The 23091-nt window shown below is 42.0% G+C and overlaps 1 protein-coding gene across 2 annotated transcripts in view; it reads left to right on the top strand.

Annotated features, from left to right (window-relative positions):
- DST (dystonin) overlaps positions 1-23091 on the top strand; it is a 468940-nt gene that overhangs the window by 1106 nt on the left and 444743 nt on the right. For both annotated transcript variants that reach the window (XM_077811595.1, XM_077811594.1), the window contains exon 3: positions 18938-19126. In XM_077811595.1, the coding sequence (XP_077667721.1) occupies positions 18938-19126 (189 nt within the window). The remainder of the gene's footprint in view (positions 1-18937; positions 19127-23091) is intronic.

Raw genomic sequence — 23091 nt, 5'->3', positions numbered from 1 at the left:
TGAAAACTCAGATGGAGCTGAAGATCAGTACTTCAAGTTAGGAATAAGACTTGACAAAATTTTATTTTCAGTCACCATAATTGTATATTAATAGGTCAAGGGTCTCCCAGCTCTCCTGTTTTAATGGTACAGAAATTCAGAAAGAGTTGATTTCCTTTAGCCTGCTGGCACCTATTCATATACATCTTGCGGGAGGGAAGGAAATTCTGTTTCTGGCCCACCTCCCCATAGAGAACCTGTGTCTCCCTCAGACAGAGAGTTTCCACTCTCTTTTCTCCAGACAGTGCATGAGCCAGTGCTGCTGGCAGCTGAGTTCTCAGCAGAGTCCCCTGTTCTCTGCTTTACAGGAACAAACTCCCTGTGTGCTAGGTTGCAACTCCAGTTGGCCCAACTACCCATCTGGATAAGAGGGGCAATCAGGCCAAATTTGAGTGGTCTTGCAACCTTGTTCATCAGATCACATCGCTACTCATGGAAATTTGGCCTGGCTGCCCTTTGGTTTGTACAAAGGGACAGTCAGGTCACATTTCAGTGGCGCTGTGTCCATGCAGCCGCAGTGACACTCCAGATTATTCCAACAGCAGTCATACTGGTTCACTATGAAACTACTGTTTAAAAGTGGTCAGGCCATGGCCCCTCTGGCTCCGCGGCCTAGAGAACATTGAGCAAGCACTCCTCCACACCTCAGTTGGTGCCAGGGCTCTAACCACAAACAAGGAACATTTTTAGAGGAAGGAAAATAGTATTATCGCTAAAGCTGCTCTCTCTGTGCTTCACTGTAAGGCTTCTGCCTAGAATCTTCCCCAGTCCCTCTCCTGCCTGATTTACTGCTACAGATTTAAAGAAACAGTAGACATAGCTTCATACCCACTTCTGAAGGTACTTGTTGGTTTGGAGCCCCAGAAAGAGTTTTGCATGGACGGACCTATTTTGGTGTTTGCATCCCCCTCAGCCCCCCCAACACACATTAAAAACATGGGTAAAATTTTCAAAAGCGCCTAGGTCTCTTTTTCATGAGGCTTGGATTTCTAATTCATATAGGCCTGGTCTACACTTAAAAATTAGATCGACCTAGCTGTATCACTCAGGGCTGTGAAAAGTATAGCACCCTGAGCGCTGTCCTTAGGCTGGTTTACCCCCGTGTCGATGCTGCTAGGTCGACAGAAGAATTCTTCTGTCAACCTAGCTATCACCTCTTCATCCAGTGAAATGATTGGTCTCCATGTTTAAGTATGTCTCCCAGCCAAGACTGGAGAGTGGGTAGGAACTCCTTTAATGTCTTACATTGAATTGAGAGATGTCTTTTCAGCTTACTGTCTTCTCTGTTACAGTGGAAATATGTAGGTATTCAAGGGGTTGTAAGCACTACAGTAATACAAATAATCATAATCATTCACAGTGTAAAGTCAAAACAACAAGGAGTCCTTCTGGCACCTTAGAGACTAACAAATTTATCTGGGCATAAGCTTTCGTGGGCTATAATACACTTCATCAGATTGTTAATCTCTAAGGTGCCACAAGGACTCCTCCTTGTTTTTGCTGCTACAGACTAACATGGCTATCCCTCTGAAACCTGTAACAGTGTAAAGTGTTTAATGCTATTATATTAACCCTGCTGTGTCTATTTGCATTTTACCTCGTGCACAAACTGCATTTTATTTTAAAATTTCCTCTAACTTTTTACTTTACTGGAATCTTATGAGCTGGAATATGAAAAGCTGTATTTTTTTTTTACCCCTTTCCATATATGTTATAATTCAATATCCCCATCACTACTGTTCAACATTATGTTTGTCAGTAGAAATGCTGTTGTTTTTCCTCTTGATCAGATTAAATTGACCTGAGATTTTGTAAACTGAATTAAATTTAAGATTCTTAGAGAAATAAATTGATTAATTTGACATCATGAAATGGCACTATTTAAAAAATGTTTGAAAATAAATATTTATTTTAAAGAATATTAAAAATTGCTGAATTACAAAATATAATAAGGATCCTTGCACAAACATTAGCAATGCCATATAAAACAAAGTTTAGCATTCTCATTAGTTTAGCAAAGTTTAGCATTTTGTACGATAGCACAAAATATTATGGACTGTACAGATCAATTCACATAAAATCTGACAAAAGACAAAGGATTGTATTTCGCAAGTTGGAGTTTGTAGTTTCTTGCCCAAAAAGTGAATGTAAAGTCATACTACTATGATTATAATTTTCTACTGCTATTGCTGGCTGGTTCTAGTTGTGATTAGTTATATATTAAACATAGCTATATATGCCTTAATAAATGAGGATGAAAGACAGGATCTGTGGTAAATAGCAGAATGGGTTTACGCATTAGTTATTCACCTTCTGACATTTACATTCAAATGTGACTTACGTCAGACATGAACATGCATTTGGTGGTCTGATTGTAGTCCTTAGAGAATAGTGATTACCATAATCACAGAACTACTGGCAAATTTTGAATGATTGGCAGTCTTCCAGGAGAGACTCAGATTTGGAAAAATGGGTGTTGCAAATCAGTATTGAAGTTCATTGTCAGGACTATAGCTTGCATGATACATGCCTATTATGACTGTCTCTAGTGAGCACTATTAATCCCTTGCTGTCTTTAGCACTAAAACATCCCCAAATTAAAAATTAATAAGGACAGCACACTGTAAAGCACTATAATCACATCTCTGATGAGTAATGGAAGGGTAGATACTAACTTTGAACAGTTATTTATACTTCATAACTCACCCTATGCTGAATTTTGTGTTCTGCTGATAAATTTCGTGAGAGTACCGTGCTCCTTTTGGGGGGTAAAATTACCTCCAAGTTTTGAAAGTCTTTGCAAAACACATATCTCAGCAGTATATTATAAGCACTACACAGATATTTCAGATTTTTGTTGTTGGAAAAAAATTACGTATTAGGTCAAAGTAAGACGTAAATTGGCATAAGTCCTCGTGAAGGTAAATTGGTATGACATACTCCCTAGGGGGTTAAAAGGAAGGATTGCAGCAGGAAAAGCAACCAGCTGGAAGATAGGAGCAGTTGTAAGATACAACAGATTCCTCTCTCCCCACCTGCCCTGCTGACACTCATTTACAACCAATTTAAGCTGATTTTCAGTTGTGCAACTTTCACTGAGCCCGATTGGCTGTTTTGGCCTTGATAGTTATTGGAACACCAGTTCTTTAAAGCTATTGTTACTGAGGTTGCCCTTAACAGTTTCACTCCGTTTTGAAGCTTCTACCAGTTTGAGTTGGACTCTCTGTTCTTAACATGGGAAACACCACTGGAACTGGAAATGGAATAAACTCATAAATTGCCTCCTCTAGTCACAAGATCAAGAGAGACCAGCTAATTTCCAAGGGTCTGTATACTCTGCATGAGTGCAAAAATCAGGCTTTGCTTGATGCAGTTATCCTATCTATATGCTTTAAGAAAATTTCAGAGAAACAGCTAGAGAAGCAAATATTTTGGGTTTCATCCCTGCATTCCTTACCAACCCAAACTGCCAACAAAGCTCAATGGGAGTTTTACCCAAGTAAGTATTGAGAAGCATTGTTTGTTTGTTTATTCATTCATTCAAAACTCCAAATGACAAACCATTCACTTATTTAAGCCGGTTCTGTATTCAGTGGGAGTTTTGGGATCTCTCTCTAAGTAAATACTTCAAGATTGGGCCCATCAAGCCAGTCCATTTTATGCTAGTTTACTTTTTAAAGTTAGATTGGATATGGTAACCATATATTCAAGGATCTAAAAATCGATCATTTAAAGGTTTACATTTGACTTGGTAGTGTTGCCAGCTCTCGAGATTTTATGCCAAGTTGTGAGGTATTTGGGTTTTTCTGATAGCTTCAGCTCCTGGAGTCATGAGATCATGTGAGAATCTCACCTTTCATTTTTGAAAAAGTAAGCATCTGCCTCTCATGGTTGTGGAGAAAAGCTTGAAAACATGAATCCCAAAGGCTCAAAAACAAGAAGGCAAATAAAATGAAACCAAATTTATTATTTTAAAAATCTTCTGATTTTTAGGCCACTGATGATATGTCTGGGGGGCTGGCTCATGATTTTTGAATATGTGTGGTTGGCAATACGGTAAAGGGAAAACAATCTTTGTGATAAATGCTACAGTACTGCTTGATGTTTTTCAAATGTAGAGCAAAAAGAATACCATAGATTTAAATCTTTTCTCTGAATATTTTCCCGTTTTCTCCACCACTGAATTAGAAAACATGTGGCCTCCAAAATCCATAGTAGGGATAAATGTACTTGTGCCAGAAATTTCGGCATATAGGTAGCAATGCACTGGGTAGTATCACCTGTTCTTTATTTATGATGAACCATCTATCACAAAATATTTGGGGCCACTGGCCAGGGAGTAGCGCCACTGACGTTGATAAGCCTGATCCTGGTCCTATACAAATCCTTTGGAGTTTTGTAATTCATGGGGAGTTTTGAGTTCAGTGGGATAAGGTGCAGGTCCAATGGAACTAGTCACAGGAGTAAGACAAGTAATATTTGATCCTTTATTAAGAGCCTGTTTATGGAAGAAGGCAGCATATGTTAACCACAGCTTTAGCAACTGAATAACAATTTGAAGTTTTGATTTCACAGACCTTATATTTTCAGCTTAGAATACTGAATAGTCACTGTTGCTGCAGGATAATATATATTCAGTCTGTCATTTAGATAAGACACATGTGTCTGGTGCTAAAAATAGGTCAGCCAAGTCTAATGGAAATTTTTATAAGAAAAAAAACAAACAGAAATGTTAAAAATGCTTTTTAGTATTATGAATACATATTATACCAAAACAGTGAGTCCTCAGCAAATCTGTACATTACCTTTGCCAGCAACTGTTGTCTTCTTCATTCACATAAAGAAATCATTACTGTGTTTAAACATTTTTTTTTAATCACAATCATCCCACTGCTGAGTCTACTTGCAAGACAACTAGCTAAAAATACAGTTCTGGATATTCTTAAAAACTATAATGAATAGACTTTGAACACTTGTGCTATAACTCATCACAAGAGTTCTACAGTTATTTATAAGCTGCTGAAGATACACAGTGCTCCAGTGAAGAGAAAAATCCACAGAGCCTCCAAGGTGAATTACAGTCTTGTATTTGATTGGAGGGAGTATATTCAAGGATAGACAGAAGCATACAATAATAGAGAAATGGATGGATTCACCTATTCAAAGAATGTCTCTTATCCTCGGAGAGCTGAATCAATTTGAAAATATTTTTTCTGTTGTATTTGACATGTTTTTCCCCCAGGATATTTAAACTATTTTATATTAACTGTTGAAGAGTCAAGGAATAGTGTGATGGGAAAACAAAATCAGAGACAAAAATAAAACATTTTCATACACATGCATAAAAACATTTGTAGGTGGGAAGATGACACTGAGCAAATAACTAGCAAATTATGTACCATTGACAATATGCATGTATCTTGTATGTCCATTTTTGTTTGTCTGTCTTGTATAGATAGATTGTAAATAGTATTTGTATAGTGCCTATCACAATGGGGCCCTGATTTTGACTAGACCCTTTGGACACTATCATAATAATTAGAGTAATGATTAATAGCATACAGTCAGAGGGTTTTCTTATGTGAAGAATCCCACATAGAGGCCAGGAAAATTTGCAAGGTTCCATTTATGGAGTTTCCTTTGAAGGTTCCCATGGGGGAGGATGAAGTTTGCCTTCCTTTGGAAAAAGTAGGCAGTTCTGTGTCTCTGTGCTGGCTTCTAGCCTCCTTGCCTCCTGGAGTGCTCTCCTGGAATGCTGCCAGTGTGGCAGCCTGACCACAGCATGCTGAAACGCCGGAGGGGGTCTCTCAGTTGGCCCTTGTTAAAGTATTGGCATTGCATTACTGCAGCAGCAGCCCCCAGAGGTCTGCACCTCCCACCCTTTGAAAGAGGATTGCACTAGAGATGCCTGAACCTCCGTCAGGAGTTCATACAGCCCCAGGATCCTTGCAGGTAAGGGATACAATGCCTGAATAAGGAGAAGAGAATCTGGCCCTTAATTAGCTGCTGTCCCTGTTACTTCATTTTCCATACATGCAGCTTTATAAGTGCCCTCTCAGGTTTTTTAGATGTTTTTACAAAGTCACGTACATCCCTCTAGTAAATCCCATTGTTTCCTTTGCTAGAAAGATATAATTTTGATGAAGTCACAACCTAAGTTATACTGCACACCAGTTGATAATACACACTGAGCTCCTAATACCACAGGTAGACCCTTGTAACACAGTGGCTACCACCCAAGCACTGCCTCATGGCCAGAGGTGCCTCTGCAGCGTCCTGCCTCTGTTTTCCCCTTCATCAGGGCTCCTTAAACAAACCTCCACATGGCATTGCTCATCCAATCACAGCCTTTCTGGGGGGTTGGTTTCTTTATTATCAGAGAGTTCCTAAAACCAAACACAAAAATCAAATCTACCACCCAGCCTTAAGCTGGGTACAGCCCCTCCTCCCTAGGGTAGTGTCCCTTCCTGCTGTCTGGGCTGCTGGAGAAGATGGAAGGCCTGACCTGCCTTTCCCCAAATGAAAAACAAAACTTTCAGCTGGGTCTTCTTAGCTAATCCCAACTCCCTTCTTCAGGGACCACTGCAGGAGACCTTCTCTTCCTATACCTTCACTCTGCAGTTCCCCTTCTAGCTCTGCCTTTCTTTTAGAAAAACATGCAATCTTGATTTAAAAACTGCCGGTGACTGAGAATCCACCACCACCCTTGGTAAATTGTTCAGTGGTTAATTACTCTCACTGTAGAAAATTTGCTCCTTATTTCCAGTCTGAATTTGGAACTTCCAACCATTGGATTGGGTTATACATTTCTCTGCTAGATTGAGGAGTCCAATATCCAATATTTGTTCCCCATGTAGATCCTTATAGACTATAATCAAGTCACTCCTTATTCTTCTCTTTGGTAAAATAACTGGATTGAGTTCCTGGAATCTATCACTATAAGACATGTTTACTACTCCTCGGGGCTCTTCTCTAAACCGTCTCCAAATTATCAACATTCTTCTTGAATTGTTGACACCAGAACTGGACACATTATTCTAGTAGTGGTCACACCGGTGCCAAATACAGAGGTAAAATAATCTGTTTACTCCTACTTGAGATTCCCCTGTTTATGTATCCAAAGATCACATTAGCCCTCTTGGCCACAGTGTAACACTGGGAGCCATGTTCAGCTGATTATCCATCCTCTCCTGAAATCTTTTTCAGAGTCACTGGTTCCCAGGATAGAGTTCCCCATCCTGCAAATATGGCCTACATTCTTTGTTCCTAGATGCATACATTTACATTTAACCATTCTAAAACATATATTGTTTGCTTGTACCCAGCAAACCAAGTGATCCAAATCACTCTGTATCAGTGACCTGTCATCTTCATTATTTACCACTCCCCGAATTTTTGTGTTATTTGCAAACTTTATCAGTGATTTTATCTTTTCTTCCCAGTCATTAATAAAAACATCACGTAACAAAGGGCCAAGAAACAATCCCTCCAGGAGAGGGACACACCCGCTTGATTATTCCCCATTTACAATTACATTTTCAGATTTATCAGTTAGCCAGCTTTTAATCCACTTAATGTGTGCCATGTTAAATTTTATATTGTTGGAGTTTTTCAGACAAAGTGTCTCCCCCGACTGTTCACTTACAATTAGGTGACTCGTCATATTTCTGCTAAATCTCGGGTGAGTTTTCTAGCCATTTTAGTCATAGCAGGGTTATGAGAGGCCACCCATATTTGCAAACTGAGGCATGATGAAGCTCCTCCCTCACCAATAACCTTTCAAAAGGGAAGTACTGGACAGAAGTGTTCCAGACTAGCCTGTTGGATGTGGGTAGCTAGCGCAGTAGCTATGTATTATTACATAGCTATGTAGCGCAGTAGCTATGTCTTTCATTCTGTGTTACATTTGAAATGTTTCCTTGGTCCCTTCCAGTGCTGTATTTTTAACACTTAAAATTCCAAGTTTAATTTATAAAAGGACAAGTTTGCTAGTGAATCCCTCACTCCTGTTTCATGGTGCGTACCAGGAATCTCTCAACACTAGGAGAACAAAGAAAAGGGCAGTAACACATTATAAGGGCCTGTGCAGGGCCAGCCAGTAGGCAGCCTACGTGCACAGGTCTTGTACCAAATTGTGGTCAGGAGATGTGTAGTGGAGTCAGGGTTGAGGTGGGTCAAGATACCAGAAAGTCAGGGTCAGGCACAGACTTACAGACAGGGCACAAGTAGTGGAATCAGGAACAAGCTGGGTCAGGATGCCAGGAAATCAGGGTCAGGTGCTGAGTTGCAGACAGGAGACAAGTAGTTAAGCTGGGAATGAGCCAGAGTCAGGAGCTGGTGTTTAGGGCTAACAGCAAGTTCTGCAGCAGAGCAAGCAGGCTGCCTGCACTATTGCAGAGACAGCTTCCTATGCTGTCCTATGCTGGTTAATATACCAGCATGGGCCAATCAGTGGGCTGCTCAGTCCCCACTAGGCAGTACTTCCTGCAAGGTCTAGCTTCCCAGGGTCCCCCAGCAGAAACCCAGCCTCAGCATCCCGTGGCAATGCAGAAACGTTAGCAGCCTGGAATCCTCATGAGAACAGGTTCTTACAGCACCTCCTTCTTCAGGTCCCCCTCTTGGGGTGATGCCTGTTTAGGCTTGTTGGGGTGAGTCCTATTGAACACCCTGACTAGGTCAGGGACATGAACATGAGTAGCCAGAGCCCTCCAGTCTATGAAATAATACAGGCAACCATGTCTCTGTTGGGAATCAAGGATGGCATGCTCCTCATGACCCTGGATTTTGACTAGTGAAGGCAGGGGTGTGGTTTGGTCGGGAAAGATGCTCTCAGTATAGAGCTACCAAAAGGAAACATAAAAAAGTGGGTGTATTTTGAGGTATTGGGGAAGCTGTAGTTTAAAGGTAACTGGGTTGATCTTTTGGCATATCTAGAAGGGTCCCAGGAACTGGTGGCCCAGATTCCAGAAAGGTTGACTGGTCTGGAGATGCTTTGTGGCGAACCTTACCTTCTGGCCTATTCTGAACACCAGAGCTTCCTACATGTCTCTACATGGTCTACATGTCTCTTGTAAGCCTTCTTCACCTCTTCTAGGTGGTTCTTGAGCTCCTCCTGTATGAGATGAATGGCTCTGTTGGACCCAGTTGGTGGCGGCTGGGTTTGGGGAGGTTGCTTGTAGTGCCCAGTGAAAATGGGAGTGGAATCTGAGGAATGGGCTCTGACCTGTAGAGGCATGGTTGGCAGTGTTATATGAAAATTTTGCATATAGCAGGAGTGTGGACCAGTTATCTTGGTGATAGTTCACAAAATGTCTCAAGTATTGTTCCAGTACTTGGTTCACCCTTTAGGTTGCCCATCTGTTTGGGGGTGGTATGTGGTGGAGACTGATAGGGAGACATGCAGTAACCAGAATGCTTAGCACCAAAAGTGAAAGGTAAACTGTGGGGCTTGGTCTGAAACTGTGTATTCTGGAAGTCTGTGAAGATGAACCAGCTCCTGGAGTTTGGCAGTAGCCTCGACAGAGGGTAGGTAGTTGCAGGGGATGAAGTGGGTCTTTTTAGTCAGACTGTCCACAGCAATTGCTGGGAGTTCCACAGTGAAGTCTAAGAGGATGGCAGACCAAGGCCTAGTTGGAGTCTCTAGTATACGAAGGTGCTGAGTGGTCTAGTCTGGAGCATCTTGCTGTGTGCACAGTACTCAAAGGAGTCCATGTAAGCTTGGACGTCAGACTGCCAACAGAAAAAATGGGCAAACTGACCCGCCAATGGAGTGTCATGGCATAGCTGTAGCACCTCCAGTCAGGGGCACTATGGGGGGAAATCTGTGTACTTGTCAAAGTATGTTACCCCATCCCACATGGAGCAGAGCATCTTAGTCTCTAATGGCATAGACTAGATTCCTTGGATGAGTGGGTCTTCTTTCAGGGTGGACTGGATGGGGGAGCTCAGGTCTTGATGAATTGTGGCATTGACAAATTTACTAGGCTTGAGGGGGCAGAGGACTCAGAAATAGGTTCCTCGTTTCCACCAGCCTCTCTGGAGCGAATGTGATGTGGGTTGTCAAAGATGGTCAAGAAGGCTTGCAAGAAGGTGTCCCAGTCAGGGAGCACTGGGCTGCTCTGTGCTAATGTTGGGGGAGCCCAGTTGAGCTCTTAGCTGGTGAGAAGGCTAACTACCAGTCCCACCCTTGTGTGGTCTGTGGGGTACGTTCTGTGGTGGAGCTGAAAGGACAGCCTGCATTGACTCAGATACCCCTGGAATTTCCAAAGGTTCCTGTCAAGCCGTTTGGGCAGTGGGACCATGGGAGCCTGTTCAGGCGATGGTGGTTTGCTCAGGTACCTAGTGTAGCTGCTTCTCCCTGGGAGCAGGGTAGTTGCTCATGCAGGGTCTGTGCTTCTGTTGCAGACTGTGTAGCTTGGCTCTGTAGTTCGAGGTTCTGTCTGCAGATTAGTGACTTGGTCTTGCAGGTTCTAGGCCCACGGGGAACTGCTGGTCAGAGGGCAGCCCACCCCTTCCATCTTCTGTGAAGGATAGGGTTGCCAGGTGTCTGGTTTTTGCCTGGAATGTCTGGTCAAAAAGGGACCCTGGCAGCTCCAGCACTGCTGACTGGGCTGTTAAAAGTCCAGGTGGCGGCAGGGGGATGAGGAGGGGACCTGCAGCAGCTCTCTCTGTGGAACTTGAGGGTGGTGCGAGCCCTGGCGGACAGGGGGTGGATCCCAGTGAAGGGGCTGGGAAAAGCATTCGGCTGCAGGCTGGGGCTGGCAGGCAGTGGCTGGGGGTTCCTTGCAGAGTGGGCATGGTGGCCTTTAGGAAGTGCCTTCAGCCCCCTCCCTGTGTGGCCCACTGCTCCCCGGGGACTGCTGCACTGGGCTCATCTCAGGGCCATGCAACTAGCAGATAAGGGGCTATGGGCTTGTCAGACTCCTCGCAGAGATGAATGAGCTGCACGGAAGCATGGGACTAAAGTTGGACTGCTCTCCCTGGGAATGGGTCCGAGCAGAGTTGGACAGCAGCTGGGTGCAGAGGCCCCAGCCAGCAGCTGTCTTGGGGGGGATGAAGGAGAGGGGCTGCTGGTCATCGCAAATGATGCGGGGATGAGGAGGGAGCCTGCTGCAGCTCTCTCCCTGGAGCTGCTGTGATTTGGGCTACACAGCGAGCCAGGGGCAGCAGTGGGGTATGTATGTGTGTGTCACTTGTGTGGAATTCTCTCCCTGTCTTCCTCCCGCCCTCCCCGCCGCATTCCAGAGAACAGAAAAAAAATTTGCCCTCAGTGCACTGGCCGAGCCATGTGTCCAGGATTCATGGCAGACAGAACAGCCTCTGAGGCCTGGGAAATGGCAGGGCAGCACTGGTGTGGCTGCTATTTAAGGAGCTACCTGACATCAGCACCTCCCGGAGCCCCCGTGAACTGCACTAGCCAGAGCTGCCCGGAGCCCGAACCCCATCCCGCACCCAAACTCCCTCCTGGAGTCCTCACCCCCTCCCACACCCCAACCCCCTGCCCCAGTCCTGAGCCCCTCCCACACTCTGAACCCCTTGGCCCCAGTCTGGAGCCTCCTCCTACACCCCAAACCCCTCATCCCCAGCTCCACCCCAGAGCCCGCTCCCCCAGCAGGAGCCCTCACCCCTTCCCATGCCCCAACCCTCTGCCCCAAGCCAGTGAAAATGAGCGAGTGAGCGATGGAGGGAGGGGGAACGGAGTGAGCGGGGGTGGGGCTTGGAGAATGGGCAAGGCCTTGGGGCAGGTGGCAGGACTAGGGTGTTCGGTTTCCTGCGATAGAAAGTTGGCTACCCTAGTGAAGGAGTTGGAGGGGCAAAGGGGGTCTGAGCAAATTGTCAGGCCCAGAGTCAGGGCTGGGCGGTGGGTGACCTTGGCCAGTTACAATGTTGCAGTCAGGAGATAAGCTTCCTGCAGTTTGTAGCTTCCCAGTGTACCCCAGAAAAAACCAAGCCTGAGCTTCTGGTTGCACTCCAAAAGTATGAGTGGCCTGGAGCCCCATGGTCCCAGCTTCTCATCCTGCAAATTCTGACTGATTTGGCTCTGGAAATACTCTAAGCCACTTAAATTCATTCTAGCTCATCAGTGGCCATTGCATCAACCAGATCTGACTCTTTGCTTTCTAATTTTTTAAAAAGATTGTACTGAGGGTAGCAATCCCTGATGTAGGTTTTGAATGCACCAGGGAAAGGGGGAAGACACTTGGACAAGCTGTAACAAAGTCAGTGAAGAAATAGGGGACAGGACACCCTCTCACCTCTGAGATTTTTTTAGGAATAACTTGAGAGCAGGCCAGCTTCTAAAATGGCCACACATAGGTAGCTGCCTGATTATTATTAGGATAATTTTAAGTTACTTAGGAAGTATGCAAAAGGTGTGACTACCTGGTATTTTACCACCTGCTTACTCATCTCAAATTAAAGTAAAATTCCACTTCACTAGTTTTATATATCATGCTTATAAGGAATTTGAAATAGAAATGATCATATCCTTAGGGATTCACGTTTTCAGATCACATCTCTTACTGAAGAGTTTTGGGGTCACGAGGCCGAATCTCATCTCACCCACTTTTTGCTCACTAAACTCCCTTGATTTAAATGGACTTCTTATTTACATCTCTGCAAATGCAATCTCAATAAGGACCATCAGCTCTACTTAAATACACATGTACTGTTCTGTACCTGAAAAATGCATTCATATCCCATTTAAACTTCTTGGCTTGAAGTGTACACGTGTCACCTCAGGAACTGGAGTCCTGATTTTCTAATAACAAATATACTAAGTGCTACAAAAGCATAATGCAGTTAAGCATCACTTCATATAAAGCACCTATAGGTGCCTGTACTTCAGTGTGGTTATTAAATAAGATATCCTAATCCAACAGTTAGATCCTCAAAGTATCCCATACCTATGTGTTTTGTTTTTATTCGCCCTGCAGACCCAGTATAAGTAAGCACATCTTCACTGCCAAAAAAGGTGTGTTCTTAAATAGCAGTGAAGACAGGGCAACTCAGCTTTTAACTTGTGTTAGCCGCTTAAGTTAAAGCCAATCTGGGAGCCTGGGGATGAACTTTGGCTACTAACCCGAGTTAAAAACTGAGTTGCTATATCTTCACTGCTCTTTTAGTCCAAGTTAGCTAACACACATTACCTGACCTGAGTTAAGAGCATATATTTTTTGCAGTGCAGAGAGTGAGCTGGTTTCTCTTCCATAAATAGAATTATGTACTAAGTTGCAATGTGCAAGCCTCCAAGCAATGGCATGGCCACTGGTGTCACTAAAGGCCTGATTTGGTTTGCAGCACCTTTATTATGAGTGACCATGCATGAGAAAGAAAGAATTCAGTTTGAATCCCAGATAGGTTGAGTTTGCAGGGCTGAAAGTTAGATACAATATCTTTCTATTTGTAAACCAAGCACATTCAATGTGTAAATCACTGAGGGACAATAAAGTGGGAAACCCAGAATGATATTTTTACAGTCACTTTTCAGAGTTGAACAGTTCTTTAAAATACACAAATGCACAAAAACTGTATATATAATGATAACTTCCTATGCACTTGAATGAATAGCAGGAAGGCTCTTCAAACTTTCAGTTGGCTGCAGAATATGGTACATTGGAGTTATTTAATAAGATTCCTGCCTTGTTAAGTAGTTACTTCAAGAAAAGTATTTAATTCCATTTTTGCCCATATTCAAGGTTGTTCAGAATTCTGGCGTCTTGAGAATTTTTATAATGGTATGCACATTAGTGTTTCTGGGTCTTAAGAATTTTTAGATTGCATACACATGAAAGTTTCTAGGCCTTAAATAGGCAATAACTGACAATTCAAAGACTGTTTTTGAGGCCATTAGTTGACAGTAATAATAGATAACAGTTCTCATTTGTGCATAACCACTGTCAAAAAGTGAAATTGCACTGTGCTGGGTATTCCATTTGACTTCCTTTGATTCATATATTCATTAGTGCTATTGCAAAAGTGGCTTTAGTCTGATGGGCTCACTCTGATTTCTGGAAAAGTATTTGCAAACACAACTGAGGTCTGTTGCCATTCTTCTTAGTGCCCTCAATGGGCCTGATACCAACCAGCCGTTTTCCTGTAGACTACTGAAGCTCTGCCATAAGGCTTGGGCCCTGATCCAGTGCTCATTGATGTCAGCGCAAAGACTTCCAGTTACTTCAATGGACTCTGGATAATGCTCTTAGCGACTCTCCTAGAGTTAATGTTTAGTGCCACTGCAAACACACACAAGCTTAAAGTCAAGCATGTGCTAAATAAGGTTATATTTGTCTCCCATTCAGAATACCCCCCATGGAAAACCCAGGTACTCCCTGGAAAAATCTAGGAAAACAGTATAATTTGTTTTCAAGTCCAGAAATAACCAATAGCCTAAAATGAAGGGAAAGGAAATGGCTGAGAGAGAGAAAGCCAAAGTAAATAAATAAGATGGCACATTGAAAGTATGGAACAGACAAAGATGCAATTCACTAAAGCTACCAAATGAATTGGTGCTAGTGGTACATAGTCATCCTTGCTTCTTATGAAAGTGTTATTTAGAATGTTAGAAGATAAGAAAAAACATATAGTAGAAATGAAGGAGAGGGGGGAAAGGTACAATGCAATATCCAAAACGTCCTCATATGTAAAATATTAACATGACAGCAAAAAGTAAGATAGTTATGAGTCTTTCCACCAAGGTTTAGTGTTGTTTATTATATTTATTAATGATCTAGAAAGGGGGATGATAAGAGAGGGACCAAAATCTGTAGATGTATGAAATATGTGTCACTGGCCACTGAGACACTTCTGAGCTACTCCGTCTTTAAGAAAGAAAGACTGTGCAGGTCCTTGTGCCTGTTCAGCCACTACATTAGTGTTTAGAAGAAAACTGATCTTTTTTTTCTCTTGTTTTAAAATACCCTGATACTGCTATGCTTAATGCAAAAAGGCTTCTTTGTTAAGAAACTAAGGAAGAAGCTGTTTGAAACACTACAACTGCTAGCTATTTCCCTCTATCTCAGTAATGCAATAAACAGGCCTCCTGTGTGTCAGAAATACATTATTTAACCTGAAATATAAGGCTTGCCCTTCTGGAAGGGAAGTCACAGTGGAAAAATGAGAATCGCACAGGAATTAGTATATTAAAGACAACATGATTCTAGATGTTAAATCAGAGCTCTTGGGAATGTAGCAAAATGTCCCACAGCCTTCAGTGAGTTCATGGCAGAGGATGTCCTTATGTGTATGGGTCTGAGACCAAATCACCAGGGAAAAACGGAGATGCTAAGGTTCATCCATGCAATGTAAATCAGTTGCACTCTCATTGATTAGCACTTTGCAACTCCCTCTAGCATGTCTGTTTTGGTTCCACTGTGCATCTTTTCTTGTTCTTTGGGATGAGCTGTAGTTGCAGATTCCTAGACAAAACCTCTACTTGTTTTTTTACCCTGTACATAGGAGGCCTGTTTATTGCATTATTGAGATAGAGGGAAATAGCTAGCAGTTTTAATGTTTCAAACAGCTTCTTCCTTAGTTTCTTGACAAACAAGCCTTTTTTTGCTATAAGCACAGCAGTATCAGCTCACATGAAAAAATATGCTGACACTAAAGCCGGTATATTGCATTTTTTCTTTCTTCAATTTTATAACTAAGGAGCCAAATCTTGCAGTTCTTATCCCTTACTCTAGCAAAGTTTCCACTGCAGGACTGAGTAGGCACTGAAGGTTTTGGCTCAAGGACATCTCCTGTCTTTCACTCTCTTTTTTGATAAGGAATTCATTTCCCCCCTGCTTCGTACTTCCCACCTGAAATCATAGTCCTTTGCATTTATCACATCATAATCCTCTCGAGAGCAAGCAGTTGTGATACTGCAAACAGAAGATTATGACTTTAAGTGGAGAATAAGCTCAGAAGCAGATGAGGTCTTAAAGTGACAAAGATCCTGTTTTCTTGCTAATATCCCTACCAATAAACAAGGGAAGATACATATGAGCAGCATTGCCCATAAACAAAATATATTGTAGCGTTTTCCAAGAGGCATCAGTGGGTCTTTAATATTTAAACAAAATATTTAATTATTAAAACTAGAAGCTCTTTTGACATGAAGTCATTCAGTGAGAGAGAGCCACACACTTAAATCCCTCTTTGGCACGCATCTCTAAGCACTTTTTGAGCTGCTTAGCTTTTACCAAATATTTGTGTTACATAAATATGCAATCCTGGAGAATTGTATCCGGCTCTGAGGGGACTGGGGGAATGGCTAATGTGCCCTGCATATGACCGGGATTCAACCAGTAGCCAGTCCTGAATCTGTAGCTAAAATTTAGCATATATTTGGAGTTCAAACTCATTCAGAACTCAGAATGGGTTCACTAGTCATATCATCTTTAAAGATTACTTTCCTGACAGTGGATTAAAATTGCTGATGCACATTCCTGTTTTTACAGAAAGAGAAGGTCCTCACCTGGAAACTAAAGATTTGAACAACTGTATAAATAGTTCTGTTTGTACTATATTATTTTTCCTTAATTCATTTAATTTTCACTTTGATTAATTTGACTAGATATCGTAAATTGTTTATATTTGTTATTTATTTCATAGGGCAGGTGAACAGAAACTGGGGCAAAAAGATTTTTCCCTTGCAATAGTATGACATAGCCTTATGGATTTATATCTTTTAATATTTGTGGATCACACAAAATCCACAAGTTTCTTGGCTGCATTACCTTACATTAGGCCGTTTTTTGCTAGCCACTATGGATATGATCCCTCTCGTGTTGAAGGAGTTGGGGACCAAATTCTGCTGTAACTTACACCCTGTGCAATTTGAATTGGATAGGGTATAATTAAGAGCAGAATTTGGCCCTGGTAGTTTTGCCTTTGACTTCAGAGGGAGCAGAATCAAGATCAGTGATTTTTATAAACACCCTGCCTACTCCACAGAAATGAATGTTCTTTAAAGGAAAGTTCCACAGTTTAGTTATAAAAAATCTCTCTTCTCTCACATGCAAAAACTATATTAAAAGAATGTCAGGGTGGCTATGTCAAGTATCTAAAAGTCAGGAAATGTCAGAATTAAGGTTAGCCAGGGGACCTCATTTCAGCTCCTTTTGCACTTATATTATGATAGTCTTGTTCCACATCAGATACGAAGTCTGAGGTTGAACCAAGAATAGAGCCCAACTCTCCAGTGTCCCAGTGGAGTGACTTAAACACAAGTGTAATTCCTTTCTCTTCTTTACAGCTCTCTGCTTCATTCACTGACCATCCTGTGCATTGAATGAGGCGTGGGTAAGGGAAAACAAATAGTATGTGATCATGTAATGAAAGACTGTATCAGAATGCATAGGAACAAAGGGAGCAAATTAAGGTTGCATAGGGATCCGTAATTCTGGTCTTCCCTAACTTTGCTTGGATTTGCCACCTAAATAACATTTTTAACCTCATTTTTATATGTAATAAACTTGGTTTTTAAAAAATAAAATTGAAAAACCAGAAATTACACCCTATGGAACTTAATTCCCCACTCAGCCCTGCATGGGACAAAAGCAGGGTTGGAATCCAGGACCACAGTACAGACTTGCTGGTGGCAATGTTGTTTTCTACATGGGCCAGCCATTACAGAGTGATGAAGCACACACACTGGCATTAGCTCACACAGCTATTTTCTAGACATGTTAAGAATGTTGGGAATTAGGAATTCTTGGTTTTATTTTTGGCTGTGAAATGGAACATGGTCTTTTGGTTACAGATAACACAGCCAAGGATGCATATGACACATGCATTGCGAAAAGCAGTGTGACTAGGTGGATGAGATGATAAATTAGGGACCTGGGTTCTATTCCCAGGCTCAGTAAGAGCTGGGAACATACTCAGTGCTGTTGGTGTGTGTTGGGTTGGAGCACGGTCAGTGTGATTGGCTTGTAGGAACTTCATGATACTGGGAGCATGCTTAATGCAGTTGGCATGTAGGGATTGGGGTGTCAGCCTGGGTGGTGTAGTTGGCCTGTGGGAATGAAGCTTCATAGGGCTGGAAGCATGTTCAGAGATTTTCACAGCAAGCCTCTAATAAACTTTACTGAGCATGTCAAACAACAACTTTCAGAGGCCCATAACTTGAACAAATCTGGGTGGATTTGTGTTGTGACAGCATAAGACAGTCTCTTTACCTGAGGAATATTCTGCTGCCAAATTTCAAGTTCTTCCGCCAAACCCTGGAAGTGGTGGAGCTCTTAAAAGAAATGGCTGGCAACAAATTAACATTAGCAAACATTGAACCATTTTTGCTGGAATTCTCCAAAACAATTCAGCCTGAGGCAGAGAGCAGGTATAGAAAACTTTAATCTGAATAGAAAAGGAGTACTTGTGGCACCTTAGAGACTAACCGATTTATTTGAGCATGAGCTTTCGTGAGCTACAGCTCACTTCATGAAGTGAGCTGTAGCTCACGAAAGCTCATGCTCAAATAAATTGGTTAGTCTCTAAGGTGCCACAAGTACTCCTTTTCTTTTTGCGAATACAGACTAACACGGCTGTTACTCTGAAATCTGAATAGAGTTTGGCAAAGATACAAGCAACTGAAAACATAGGCTTATAATGAAAAATGTTAAGCAACCTGAATTAAAGATGTAACGACCAGCTCTGCCTATAATAGTTATAATCTATATCTATATATATATAGAGAGAGAGAGAGAGAGAGAATGTGATGCCTAAACTACTTAACAATGTTCCTTTACTGCTGCATGCTAATTTTATTATTACAATATTTGTAAACCTTCATCGTCAGTGTGTTTTGTCTCTAATCTTAATAATTAATAAAATCCTCTACGATATTTCTTTTTGTTATGTTGCTGCATTCTGAGAATTGTCAAACATTGCTATTGCCTTTTCTATGTCATAGGGTTTTAGACCAAGTCCTCGTCATGCTAGAAGACGTGTAGCACCTCGCATTGAAGAAACTCAGCCTCTAGCGGAAGTACATCACTTGAGTGAACAAGAAACTTCCATAAGGAAAAGAAAAATCAAGAAAAACAGCAGAGTTCAGCCAGAATTTTACCATTCTGTTCAAGTCACACCAACTCGAAAACCTGTGAGTATTCTACTTTTGTAGTATAATGACACACAAATGTCAGATTGAAGCATGGAATATATTTTTATTTTGTGAGATGTGTATGGGCATTACTCTGTTTATCACTTCAGAAAACCCCCAAATCTCATGACCAACAACTACATACATAAATTTGTTAGTGTTTTTAATGTCAATGCTTAACTGATTGTTTTAACCCAGCTGTGAAGGTTTTTATTTAGAATTTTGACTCTTAGTCAAAAATTAAGTACTGAAATCATCCTAACATAATTTTTGCATGTATTTTTTGACACATGACATATATTCTGATGAAATACCTCACAGGATTAGACCTGTCAAAGATTCTAGGTACTGTGCTGAAATTTTGTTTGGTCTCAACACCAGCTACATTTGTACAAAGACAATTTAGAGGTCTCTTCAGCTCTATGCTACGGTTGCCACTTTTCTGTTATGCAAAATTTGGATCAAGCCCCACCTTTGTTCACTCCAAGGCCTGGCCTACACACTTTTTTGTACCAGTATAACTATTTTGGTTAGGGGTGATTTTTTACTGGAATACTTATGCAGGCACAACTCCTAGTGTGGACATGATAGACCAGTATAAAGGTTACAGTATACAGATACAGCTTATTTCCCTTCCTGTATGGGAATGAGCTGTACTGGTGTAAGCACCTTTATATGAATATGACCTGCATCCACAGTAGGGGGACTGTACTTCTTTAACTAGACTGGTATTGTTAAAGCAGTACAACTTTGGTGTGTAGACAAGCCCTAATAAAGCCCCTGTCCTTGTTCCTCTTACTAAACTGCATCCCCTAGAATAAGCTATATATTTCTAACACAGAGCCAAAATGGGCAGGAATGGTATCCCTAGCCTCTGTTTGCCAGAAGCTGGGAATGAGCAACAGGGGATGGATCACTTGATGATTACCTGTTCTGTTCATTCCCTCTGGGGCACCTGGCACTGGCCACTGTCGGAAAACAGGATACTGGGCTAGATGGACCTTTGGTCTGACCCAATAGGGCCATTCTTATATTCTTATGTTCTTAATCGTTATTAAGCACGATAATCAGTGTGAGATCTTCTAGCAGATCTCTTAGTCCCTCCTATCCTCTCCCTTTTACCTTCCCCCAGTTAACTCTCTTATCCCCACTTGTTTCTCTTATCCTCTTATTTATTCTCCCTTTTCATACCATTTTAGTACTTCTCTTCTCCACTGTCCTGTATTCCTTTTTCTCTACTTTCTATTTACCCGAGTCCTTTTTGCTCCGAACACCATCTTGTTCTCACTCTCCTATGCCATACTCCCTTTGTCAATTGGTCTCCCTTGATTTACAGTCCTTTCCCGTTTGCCAGCTCTACCATTCTCTTCTCTTCCCCTGCTCTGTCCTCTTTTAGTCCTTTCCCCCCTTGTTCTCAGCCCTTCCTTCCTTCCCTCCCTCTCTTTCCCCTTTCATCTGCCCCCACTCAACTTTTCTCCCTTTTCCAGATTCCCCTTTCTGCTGCATCATTCTTTACCTCCTTCTAACCCGCATGGTATGCTTGTGCTGAAGGAGCACTTAACTATGGTGCTCCTACATTTCTGGGGCTATTGATTGACTACCTCTGGTTGCCTGCATGGAGAGCAGAGCACCAGAGGTGCTGGATGAGTCAGTGCCCAAATAAATTTGTTAGTCTATAAGGTGCCACAAGTACTCCTCATTGTTTTTGGACTAGCAATGTGAACTTGCATGAGCAGCAAGTTCATATTGCAAGAAAGAGTTTTCTATGCAAAACCAGCAACACACCATGGAGACCTGGGAACCAGACAAAGGGATACAACAAGACAAAAAACCAGACGGAGGGTAATCTTACCATGTGTCTTTGCCATCCATCTTATTTTAGTGGGTCTGTGCAATATTCTTTAAAACCAGCCATTATGACATTAATACTGTAAATCCCAACTTTAGAGAATATTTCCCTAGGTGCTGTTATGGTTATAGGGTTAATTTGATATTATTTTTGTACCCTATAACTAGTGCTGTGTCTTTGAACGGTGTCCGGTTCCATGTTTTCAGTAAGAACACATGAATAAACATAAATTAGCCCTTTAACTCTATTAAACTGCATGCTACAAGGAAAATTTAACTGACAAAATAAGCTTTTTCGCTTTCATCTTAAATTATGATGAAATTGTTAATAAGTTCCTAATGACATTATGAATAGGGTTGATGCCATGACATTGCACTGCAGCTTTGTGGTGTTTTATGGAATCCCAAAAATTACTTATGGAGATGGAAAGGCTTGTTATGCCATCCTGTCATGCATTTCCCCGTCAGTTCAGGCTTGTTCTCTACAGTACATTTTCTAATACTTTGTTCAGTTTAGTTTTTATGTCTCAAATACTGATGCTTTCTACCACTTCTCTCTCTTCTCTACCATTTCTCATTCCACATTCTAATATACAGTAATACTGCCAGGAGTTTTCTTGATCTTCAGCCTCCAGTTTTCTTTCTGTAATTTTTATGTTGTCGCTCCTAGTTATACCTACTTGTACTGCCCTTAAATAATTTTTCTGCCTTCTTCGTGTTTACACACTATAAATATTTGTAGACTCTTGTCATGTCCCCCCTCTTCCCCCTAGTCATCACTTGGACATCTTATATATATTTACTGTTTTAATCTCTCCTCAAAATGGTTTCCTCCAGCCCTCTGATCATTTTTATTGCTTTTCTCTTAACTTCCTCTACTTTGTCAATATATTTCTGTCAATGAGGTGCTTTGCTATGTACACAGCATTTCAAGTGTGGTCACGCCAGAACCAAATAGAAAGAAACCACCGCAGAACTTTATAGAAAAAGATTACCAGGGCAGAAAAGGTCGGGGAGCTGCATTGTATGTAAGAGAGCAGTCTGACTGCTCAGAGCTCCGGTATGAAACTGCAGAAAAACCTGAGTGTCTCTGGATTAAGTTTAGAAGCGTGAGCAACAAGGGTGATGTCATGGTGGGAGTCTTCTATAAACCACCGGACCAGGGGGATGAGGTGGACGAGGCTTTCTTCCGGCATCTGACAGAAGTTACTAGATCGCAGGCCCTGGTTCTTATGGGAGACTTCAATCACCCTGATATCTGCTGGGAGAGCAATACAGCGGTGCACACACAATCCAGGAAGTTTTTGGAAAGTGTAGGGGACAATTTCCTGGTGCAAGTGCTGGAGGAACCAATTAGGGGCAGAGCTCTTCTTGACCTGCTGCTCACAAACCGGGAAGAATTAGTAGGGGAAACAAAAGTGGATGGGAACCTGGGAGGCCATGACCATGAAATGGTAGAGTTCAGGATCCTGACACAGGGAAGAAAGGAGAGCAGCAGAATACAACTCTGGACTTCAGAAAAGCAGACTTTGACTCCATGAGGGAACTGATGGGCAGGATCCCCTGGGAGAATAACATGAGGGGAAAGGAATCTAGGAGAGCTGGCTGTATTTTAAAGAATCCTTATTGAGGTTACAGGGACAAACCATCCCGATGTGTAGAAAGAATAGTAAATATGGCAGGCGACCAGCTTGGCTTAACAGTGAAATCCTCGCTGCTCTTAAATACAAAAAAGAAGCTTACAAGAAGTGGAAGACTGGACAAATGACCAGGGATGAGTATAAAAATATTGCTCGGGCATGCAGGAGTGAAATCAGTAAGGCCAAATCACACCTGGAGTTGCAGCTAGCAAGAGATGTTAAGAGTAACAAGAAGGGTTTCGTCAGTATGTTCGCAACAAGAAGAAAGTCAAGGAAAACGTGGGCCCCTTCCTGAATGAAGGAGGCAACCTAGTGACAGAGGATGTGGAAAAAGCATATGTACTCAATGCTTTTTTTGCCTCTGTCTTCACGAACAAGGTCAGCTCCCAGACTACTGCACTGGGCAGCACAGCATGGGGAGGAGGTGACCAGCCCTCTGTGGAGAAAGAAGCGGTTCGGGACTATTTAGAAAAGCTG

This window comes from Eretmochelys imbricata, chromosome 3, assembly GCF_965152235.1.
Source record: "Eretmochelys imbricata isolate rEreImb1 chromosome 3, rEreImb1.hap1, whole genome shotgun sequence".
Taxonomy (NCBI): domain Eukaryota; kingdom Metazoa; phylum Chordata; order Testudines; family Cheloniidae; genus Eretmochelys; species Eretmochelys imbricata.
The sequence above is the reverse complement of the archived record's forward strand: the minus strand, read 5'-3'. Positions and strand labels throughout refer to the sequence as shown.